At 44.6% G+C, this 11,010-nt stretch overlaps 3 protein-coding genes across 3 annotated transcripts in view; 1 reads left to right on the top strand and 2 right to left on the bottom strand.

Moving 5' to 3' along the window:
* Window positions 1-693, bottom strand: part of mrpl46 (mitochondrial ribosomal protein L46) — a 5,071-nt gene extending 4,378 nt beyond the window's left edge. Inside the window, exon 1 of the mRNA XM_061044000.1 lies at window positions 414-693. Within this exon, the coding sequence (XP_060899983.1) occupies window positions 414-689 (276 nt within the window). The 5' untranslated portion in view covers window positions 690-693. The remainder of the gene's footprint in view (window positions 1-413) is intronic.
* Window positions 694-1,235: 542 nt separating this feature from the next.
* On the top strand, window positions 1,236-6,063 carry mrps11 (mitochondrial ribosomal protein S11). Its single transcript, XM_061043989.1, has 7 exons — window positions 1,236-1,339; window positions 1,438-1,503; window positions 2,636-2,640; window positions 3,049-3,169; window positions 3,921-4,050; window positions 5,438-5,503; window positions 5,882-6,063. The coding sequence occupies exons 1-7, from the start codon at window positions 1,251-1,253 to the stop codon at window positions 5,987-5,989; spliced, it is 585 nt and encodes a 194-aa protein (XP_060899972.1). The 5' UTR covers window positions 1,236-1,250; the 3' UTR covers window positions 5,990-6,063.
* A 3,599-nt stretch (window positions 6,064-9,662) lies between these two features.
* LOC132979513 (lactoylglutathione lyase-like) overlaps window positions 9,663-11,010 on the bottom strand; it is a 34,085-nt gene continuing 32,737 nt past the window's right edge. The window contains exon 7 of the transcript XR_009674056.1: window positions 9,663-9,672. The gene's annotated coding sequence lies outside the window, so the exon portion shown is untranslated. The remainder of the gene's footprint in view (window positions 9,673-11,010) is intronic.

Here is an 11,010-nt window from a genome sequence, read left to right as displayed (position 1 = left end):
AAATAAATAATAATAAATAAATAATAAAAATATATAATAAAAATAAATAATAATAAATAAATAATAAAAATAAAATAAATAACAATAATAAATAATAATAATAATAAATAAATAATAAAAATAAAATAATAAATAAATAATAAAATAAATAATAATAAATAAATAATAAAAATAAAATAAATAAATACAAATAAATAATAAATAATAAAAATAAAATAAATAATAATAAATAAATAATAAAAATAATAAATAATAATAATAAATAAATAATAAAAATGTAAATCCTGTATATCACGATATGTATCGTATCGTGGGTTTTTTAGTATCCCTAGTATCAAGATGTTCCCTTGTTGTACAGTAACAACCCTCTTGCTGCAGTCTGACACTGTGTGCATGGTGAACATGATTCTGACCTGCTGCAGCATCTCTTTGAACTGCTGCTCTATCAGGCTGCAGTCCGCTGAAATGACCGGAAGCCTCTGCAGACACACCGCCGCCATGAGAGTCCACGGAGACCCCCCCCTGTCCGGCACCGCTTTGGTCTGCGGGGTCGTCCGACAAGCAGAAGTCCCGAAAGAAACCAGAAGTCCCGGTTTCCCCGCCGCTGTCCTCCTAAAACCGGACAGAAACTGTAGGAGAGACCGACTCGCCATCCTTCTACAGGGCGCAGCCATTTTCTTCTGATGCATTCACTGTCGTCTGAAATCAAAGATATCACTCTGGTTTCACTCAGGATTGAAAAAAAGCTGGATCAAAGTGATTCCCTTAGTTGATATAAAAATACTGAAAAAATAACAACACCCGCATTTAAATGGAAGTTTTCTCTTTTCGTTGCTTTCATAAACGAGACAGATTTGTTGATATCTGAAGTTACATGTCGAACTGCCATTTTTACGGAGTTATTGAAGGCAGCATCGTTTATAACTTCCCATAACTCTTTGCGGGATGTCGATCAGTTCATTCAGTAAGAAGTACGGGGGGGTTATATAATTCACCTTTTTTTAATAGACGAAAACCTTTGTACTAACAAACTAAAAATGTACATCATTATTAAATAACTACAAGTTTATATTCTCTTTTAATTATTATCTGTTAAAATGTGTTTTTTAAGCAATACACGTATTAATGTCTTTTGAACACCCCTACGTGGTAATGGTCTGATCCGGGTTTTTAGCGTCCTCAATGTCACGTTTGTTGTGTGTTATAGCTAGCTGTGTGAGGGCGAATCCGTCGTTTTTGAGTATTTAATCATGTTTAAGTTAAATTGTATTTTAGTCAGTTCTGTGAGAAGTCTGTGCCGACAAGTGGCTGTCTCTCTGAACGCCACCGGAAGTGCTGTGTAAGTGTTCCAGGACTTGGTTTACTCATGTTAGCTGACGGCTAACTCTGACATCATGTTACATGAACTGTGTTTTTATTTGTTATCTGTGTGAACAGAAACATCGAGCTGCAGAGGACTTTATGTAGCAGCTCTGAGAGACATCAGGGAGCTGCAGACTTCAGGTATTAAACACACACACACACACACACACACACCTACACACACACACACACACACACACTCACACCTCCACAGACAGACACACACACACTCACACCTCCACAGACAGACACACACACACACACACACACACACACACTCACACACAGACACACACACACCTCCACACACACACACACACCTCCACAGACACACACACACACACACACACACAGACACACACACACCTCCACAGACACACACACACACACACACACCTCCACAGACACACACACACACACACACACCTCCACAGACACACACACACACACACACACACACACACCTCCACAGACAGACACACACACACACACATACACACACACACACACACCTCCCCACACACACACACACACCTCCACAGACAGACACACACACACACACACATACACACACACACACCTCCACAGACAGACACACACACACACACACACACACACACACACATACACACCTCCCCACACACACACCTCCCCACACACACACACACACCTCCACAGACAGACAGACACACACACACACACACACACACACACCTCCACAGACAGACACACACACACACACACACACACACACACACCTCCACACACACACACTCACACCTCCACAGACAGACAGACACACACACACACACACACACACACACCTCCACACACACACACACACACACACACACACACACAGGTCCGGTCTGAGTACGTGTACCTTTACATCCCTACCAGGTAGTGATGGGTACTGAAATCCAACAGGTACGGTACCTGCCGGGCTGAATCACAGATATCGGTACACTCACTAAAGACGTTTTCACGTCTGCACTCCGGATTCTATCTAGATAATTACGGAGGACTGCTTCAATCGTCCGGTAAACATCCTGAGTTTTTCAGGAGATTTCTTCTAGTGTGAGAACGGTGTAGTTGTCAGATCCAAACATTGTTTGAACCTGATGAAAGTTAGCTTAGCTCGTAGCTGCTCTCCAAAACATGGCAACATGGCTCTGACTTCAGGAATGTTTCAAATGAAGTCCAGCTTGTCCTTAAGTCCAGGATGATTCAAATAAGCGGTCTGTGACGGTTACTTATGGTCACACGGCTGAAGGTGCTGTAAGCTTTAGTCGTTAACCTGCCACACATCCCTGACCCACTCAGAACCACTTCACGACCCACTTTTGGTGACCTCACCCACCCGTTACTGCAGGTCGCTTTGGAGTCATCAAAACATTCACCCCCCGTACAGTGTGTGTCCATCGAGACATGAGCTAATCACACCTATTTGGTTTTTTGAACCAGGCTGTAAACATGTTAATCTCTGCTGTAAAAACAGGCTTTTTAGAATGGGTGTGTATGTGACTTCCTGTGCTTCTGCAGCCAGCCTCTAGTGGACACTCCAGGAACTGCAGGATGTTACACTTCAGCATCAGCTGGTCATGATTTGTATTTTAGTGGGTGTTGGTGGGTCCTGAGGTGAGATCAGTTGAGAACCACTGAACTGTATAAATACTGTTTATTGAGATGTTGTGTTTGAATCCTCCAGCCATCTTCCTCCACTCCCCGGTCAGGAGAGTTCACTCAGGTGGGCTGGAAAGAAGTTTGAAGAGTTGCCGATCGTTCACATTAAAGCCACGTACAACAAGTAAGTAGCAGCCATAGAATAGTGGTCACTGCGGTATCAACTAATGGGGATCCGATGTACAAATGTAAATCTAGTGCGCTAAAGATAAAGATCTCTTACCTCATCCAACTTGTGCACACATTAATTATGTTGTGTGCACAAGTTTTCCTTATTTTTTAAACTTTAAGAGTTCAGTGTCCCCGTAGAAAACTGTTTCCAAGAGGTTTATATTTGTGAAAATGCCAGAAGTTTTAGATGCAGTAAGTAAGATTATGAATATAATGGTGTGAGTCTCCATGCTAAGCTAAGCTAACTGATTGATCATTGACGAGCTGGTGGTCGTTCAGATTGTCACCCTGAGCCTGCAGCAGCTTCAGCGTGGCCTCGGCCCGAGCTCGAGCCTCCCTCTGAGCTTTAGTCAGCAGCTTCCTCCTCCTCCTCCTCCTCCTTCTTCTTCTTCAAGTCGTCTTATCACTTTAGGTTAGGTGAGAACACCTGACTAGGGCCCGAAAATCATAGCTCGATATTTTTCAGCTGACACACTTTTTTTTGATGTTGATGATAAATACGGCGTCAAGTCGGGCACCAAATCCATTCTGGAGTTTCTGAGAGTTTCACTGAATCAGAAGTAAGAGCAGCAGACACAGAGCGGGTTCTAAATCTGAATAATGACATGACGCTGTCAGTGTGGGGAACAAACCTCTCGTCCTCTGTGTGACTGGTGGTTAATTTGAGCGCCAGTGACCCGGTAAACTGTCCTGTTCTGTACCAGCACACACATCCAGATGACGGACAGCGCAGGAGAGTCTCTGGTCAGGACGTCCTGTGGAACCGAAGGATTCAAGAACATCAAGAAGTCGACGCCGGTCGCCGCTCAGACTGCAGGAATCTCAGCTGCCTCGGTGAGTTCTCGTATTTTACTCGTGCTCACGGTGAGTGGTACGGGGTCGGTCGTAGGACTGAAACAAAACCAGAACTTTAAGCTTAGAGATCGACTATGAAAGATAACACCATATTGAAACCACGGAAACAGATGTTGTGCACTGATATCGGGTAATATGTTGTTTTTGAGTACCAAAAATTGCGAGCAAATTCCCCCGCACACCGTTAACATCACACGAACACGTTGGGAATGTCTCTGTACTGAAATGTTGCCAAACTATTTTGTAGATGAAGTAGTTCTCTCTCTCTCCATCCCTCGCTGCAGCTTACTGTGAGAATCTGTTGAAGTCAGAGTTGAGGATTAAGAATCACTCAGATTAGGCAATCAGTACCGTGCCTACTGTCAGCTCGCTTCACCCTCAAAGTCCAGTTTTTCACCAACCGTACCTTGGGCCCACTTTGATATACAAAATTACTCCGGAGCCCGTTAGAAAATAAAAGTTTTGACTACAGCTCTCACTTTCAGTGAGGGTTAAATATTGGACATTACAACATGATATTATGGCAGGAGAGACACCAAAGTTTACTGAACATTATGTCCATGAATAGTCATGACACGCCTTACTAATCACTTAAAGGGTTAAATCATGGTGAATCATCATTATTGTGATATTTCGTTTATTTTTAAACGGAGCAGCAGGAGGTGATAAGTGCTCCTTTAGACTCTTTATTATTGTGATTTATGTGGACTGCAGGCTCACACTGAATCACAGGGTGAGAAATGGAAGTGTTTAGTTGTAGTGCCTCATAGTCTTTTGTCACATTAGTGGATGTGTGAGATTATTTTAGACCCTGACCTCCGGTGTTTACATGTTGTAGAGCTGAAAATGAACATGTAGCGACCAACCTTATGAACGTAGAAATCCCTCCTCGGCCCGGAGTACCTCTCCAAACTCCTACCTACCCGACCTACAAAAAAGCCTCTGCATGTTTCTAATAAGCTCCACGAGCAGAAACGTGCTCAAACGAGGATCAATATTGGAGATGCTTTTGAAAAATGGAGAGAGGTTAGAACACAGAAAGGTTTACAGACCCATGCAGAGCTGGATAAACACTGAAGCTTCAGAGTCCACCACATGGTGACCTGAGTGAGCATGGACTCTAGAGAGGAGGGGGGGGGGAGACAGCTCTCTATGATGTTTAGAATTTAGACTGCAGTACCCATTTTAAACACTAGGGGTCAGAGATACATACTGCTCCTTTAATGGAACCTATTCACACATTTTAGCGACAGGACGTTCTGCTCTTTCATTCCCTCTTTGCACTGAATTGAAATAAATTCTTAACCGTTTGGACGGCTGTAAACGTAGACATCAATCGTCTGTGTGTGTGTCTTCCTCTGAACAGAAAGCCACAGCGAAGGGGGTGACGTTTGTCCGAGTCGTCATCAAAGGTATCGGTCCAGGACGTCAGGTGAATAAGAGAACGAATAATTTTTCTTAATCAATCCATATTGATCTCAAACATCCTGAATGTCAGACTAAAGTAGAAACTTTTTATTTAATAAGCACAAGCAGCCTCATATTACCTCTGACAAGCATTCAGGGTCATTTTAGGACGACGGGATGAAATGTAAACATGTTTTGCATTTTCTAGTACTGACCTCGGCTCGGCCCTGATCTAATATTGAGAGTGCATCTGAAATAAACCCGTCAGTGCACGAAGAAAGACGACCTCTAATTATTCCAGTCCTCTCATAATGAGGATCATTTAAGGCCGTTTAAGGGGCCGCACACATCTCGATCTGCTCCCATTAGCTTTGTTGATGAATGAATGCATTCTGTGTTGCAGTCTGCGATCAAAGGCCTGACGATGGGCGGCCTGGAGGTGGTATCGATCACTGACAACACCCCCGTGCCGCACAACGGATGCCGCCCACGCAAAGCCAGAAGGACTTGAGCTCAGCGAAGACAGAATGCAGGAGGACGGCGTGCGTTATGTGTAATATGCTAATAAAGTGTTTTGTTGTATAACTCTGGCTCTGAGCTGACCTTACATAATTCATTTGTGAAAATAATTGCAGATGGTGTTTAGTAATGAGCAGAGAACAGGTGTCTCCGTCCTCCACTGTGACTGTTGACACATAAAGAAACCTTCAGTCTCACTGCAGGCGCTCTGATCTTCATTAACCAGCCGATGTTTGCAGACTGAACACACACTACACACCGCTGAACACACACTGCTGAACACACACTACACACTGCTGAACACACACTACACAACACACTGCTGAACACACACTACACACTGCTGAACACACTGCTGAACACACACTACACACTGCTGAACACACACTACACACCGCTGAACACACACTGCTGAACACACACTACACACCGCTGAACACACACTGCTGAACACACACTACACACCGCTGAACACACACTGCTGAACACACACTACACACTGCTGAACACACACTACACACCGCTGAACACACACTGCTGAACACACACTACACACCGCTGAACACACACTGCTGAACACACACTACACACTGCTGAACACACACTACACACCGCTGAACACACACTACACACTGCTGAACACACACTACACACTGCTGAACACACACTACACACTGCTGAACACACACTACACACTGCTGAACACACACTACACACTGCTGAACACACACTACACACCGCTGAACACACACTGCTGAACACACACTACACACTGCTGAACACACACTACACACTGCTGAACACACACTACACACCGCTGAACACACACTGCTGAACACACACTACACACTGCTGAACACACACTACACACTGCTGAACACAGACTACACACCGCTGAACACACACTGCTGAACACACACTACACAACACACTGCTGAACACACACTACACACTGCTGAACACACACTACACACCGCTGAACACACACTACACACCGCTGAACACACACTACACACCGCTGAACACACACTACACACTGCTGAACACACACTACACACTGCTGAACACACACTACACACCGCTGAACACACACTACACACCGCTGAACACACACTGCTGAACACAGACTACACACCGCTGAACACACACTGCTGAACACACACTACACAACACACTGCTGAACACACACTACACACTGCTGAACACACACTACACACTGCTGAACACAGACTACACACCGCTGAACACACACTGCTGAACACACACTACACACTGCTGAACACACACTACACAACACACTGCTGAACACACACTACACAACACACTGCTGAACACACACTACACACTGCTGAACACACACTGCTGAACACACACTACACACTACTGAACACACACTGCTGAACACACACTACACAACACACTGCTGAACACACTACACACTGCTGAACACACACTACACACTACTGAACACACACTACACACTGCTGAACACACTGCTGAACACAGACTACACACCGCTGAACACACACTACACACTGCTGAACACACACTACACAACACACTGCTGAACACACACTACACACTGCTGAACACACACTGCTGAACACACACTACACACTACTGAACACACACTACACACTGCTGAACACACACTACACACCGCTGAACACACCGCTGAACACACACTACACACTGCTGAACACACACTACACACCGCTGAACACACACTACTGAACACACACTACACATCGCTGAACACACACTGTTGAACACACACTACACACTACTGAACACACACTGTTGAACACACACTACACACTGCTGAACACACACTACACACCGCTGAACACACCGCTGAACACACTACACACTGCTGAACACACACTACACACCGCTGAACACACACTGCTGAACACACACTACACACCGCTGAACACACACTGCTGAACACACACTACACACCGCTGAACACACACTACTGAACACACACTACTGAACACACACTACACATCGCTGAACACACACTGTTGAACACACACTACACACCGCTGAACACACACTGCTGAACACACACTACACACCGCTGAACACACACTGCTGAACACACACTACACACCGCTGAACACACACTACACACCGCTGAACACACACTGCTGAACACACACTACTGAACACACTACTGAACACACACTACACACTGCTGAACACACTACACACCGCTGAACACACTACTGAACACACACTACACACTGCTGAACACACTACACACCGCTGAACACACACTACACACCACACTACTGAACACAGACTACACACTGCTGAACACACTACACACCGCTGAACACACACACACCGCTGAACACACACTGCTGAACGCACACTACACACTGCTGAACACACACTACACACTGCTGAACACACACTGCTGAACACACTACACACCGCTGAACACACACTACACACAACTCACCGCTGAACACACACTACACACCGCTGAACACACACTGCTGAACGCACACTACACACTGCTGAACACACACTACACACTGCTGAACACACACTACACACACTGCTGAACACACACTACACACTGCTGAACACACACTACACACTGCTGAACACACACTACACACTGCTGAACACACACTGCTGAACACACACTACACACCGCTGAACACACACTACACACTGCTGAACACACACTACACACCGCTGAACACACACTGCTGAACACACACTACACACTGCTGAACACACACTACACACCGCTGAACACACACACTCGACATGAACAGATGACACATGGCTGACCCGTCTTGTATGAACAAAGTTCTCTTTATATTGGACTTTATACGTATCAGACGGCCAAACATGATATAAATACATCGTAGTAAAGCTCTGCAGAAAAAAAAAACATTTACAAATCAGTCATGTACATGTGGCGTTAAAATGCAAACTTTAGGCGGACATGCACGAACAAACATCCAGATGAGTGGAGTGTCACAACAAGTGCTTTTGATGAGGCGTGGGGCACATTCAATCTTTCTTTTTAACAACGCGACACATTTTCTTACCTTTCAAAATAAAAGACATCACATGGAGGCCTTTTAAACATCACACAAGAAACCAGCAGGCCGCCCTCATTTAGTGCAAATGTTCTGGACCGATTCCCTTCAGCCACTCGCTAAAAATGTAGTCGTACAGGTTGAAAAAGGAAAAAGGATTCTGGTTTCTGCAGAGATATGAGAGTTCCTTAACTCCTGCCTAAACACAGGACGGGACCCCGTGTACAGAGGCCATAGTCCTCAAGGGCTCGAATCCGACATCTGCCTCTCTCTCCTCCCAACACTTCCTGTCTCTCTTCATCTGTCATCAAAACAATATTTATATAGAGAGAAAAAACTCACACATGATTATGTCATTTAATCTTCAAGCTATCTCCTTTTTTATTCCTTTTTTAAAGTCACACGCAGAAATGAGCCCTTGTATAGTGACTTCCTGCTGCAGCTGGCTTTCTGGAGGTTTTATTGTTTGACTTTAGCGAGGGGGCTCCAGAACGCCGTTTACAATAATTATTTTTAAAATGTAAGACATCACCTAACAAAGAAGAATATAAACCAAAGAAGGTTATTGTGAAGCTCTCCATGTTTGATGAAAAAGAGCCGTCTCCGTTTCTCTCCTGTCAGAGGTAAACGTGCTGATTTAGACGGGACGCCGTCAAAGCGAGCAATCCTCTGATCACGAGATGAGTAAGACTTAGAAAAGAGGAAGAGACAAACATGTTTGAACTGGAGCTGAACAAACACTTCAAACTGAGCGGGTTTAGACGAGGAGTCGGACATCATAAGTGAGCACGCCTCTTTAGCCAGCAGCTAAAACGACATCGTTAAACGTTCCTAACTGATGATGAAGTGGACTGTCTACGGTCTCCATCTTTGTTATTTACATCCACTGATGTATCAGATGGACTGTGGACTCAGCCGACATCAGCCAATCAGAAAACAATGTGGCACTCGCTGATCTCAGAAGACAGAGTCAGTTAAAGATGGAGTCAGAACCTTTTTACTACAAAATAAAATCCTAAAGTGAAGCTGGCTGTCTCCTTCAAAATAAAAGACAGACTTCTCCTTCAAAATAAAAGACAGTCTTCCCCTAAAGTGAAGCTGCTCCATTGTCCCTTCTGGGCCTCCGTACATGTGTGGTGGTGACTGTGTCTGCAGAGACTCTGTCCTCTGACTGGATTTTACTGTTCTGCTTTGTTCTGGTCGACTCGGGACGTTTCTGGGCGGAGCTGGTGTGTTTCCTCCAGCCAATGACAGCGCAGCAGGTGAGTTTAGGAGTGGATACAATTCAGTGATTGGACGAGATTCAAAGCGGTGAATATGACGGACGTGGACGTAGCAGCAAAGAAGAGAAAATATAATGAGAGTGAGGAGAAACACCAAGTGGATAAAGCTCGTTCTAAAACGAGGGTGAACCTTGTGTTGTCTTTTACCCGTGGACGTGGAGTTGGTCTACTTCCTGTTGGACAGGAAGGTGACAAACACAGAGGTTAGCTTGTGTTAGCTTGCAGTGTAGGTACAAACAGTAAACGTACACACTACGTCCTGCAGGGGGCGGGGCTTCTAGAGGAGGAGGGGCCCAGTTTGGATGATGTGTTTAGGAAATGCAACAAACATTTCTACTGACTCCACCTTTAATGCTGACAAGCGAACAAACCTAACTTCTGATTCAGAGGAAAGGTTTTAATCCTGCAGAAAAAGTCATCTGGAGAACAAACTGATTCGTTTTCACTGTCAAACTTTAGAGAGAAGGTCGGCAGTGTGAGAGTCTGACGGCGAGTCTGAGGGAGATCAGCGACATGCACACAGTGAGATGTGTTCCAGAGACATTTCAAGACGACGGATTACAATTTAAAAACATCATGTATCATCGTTCAGAAAACAGACATGAAGCTTCACATCGCTATCAGAAATCAGTGTAGCTGTTCTTCATCCAGATCTGTCCTGATTT

The sequence above is a fragment of the Labrus mixtus genome, chromosome 1 (assembly GCF_963584025.1).
Source record: "Labrus mixtus chromosome 1, fLabMix1.1, whole genome shotgun sequence".
NCBI lineage: Eukaryota > Metazoa > Chordata > Actinopteri > Labriformes > Labridae > Labrus > Labrus mixtus.
Note: the sequence above shows the minus strand (reverse complement) of the source record. Positions and strands in the feature narration are given on the sequence as shown.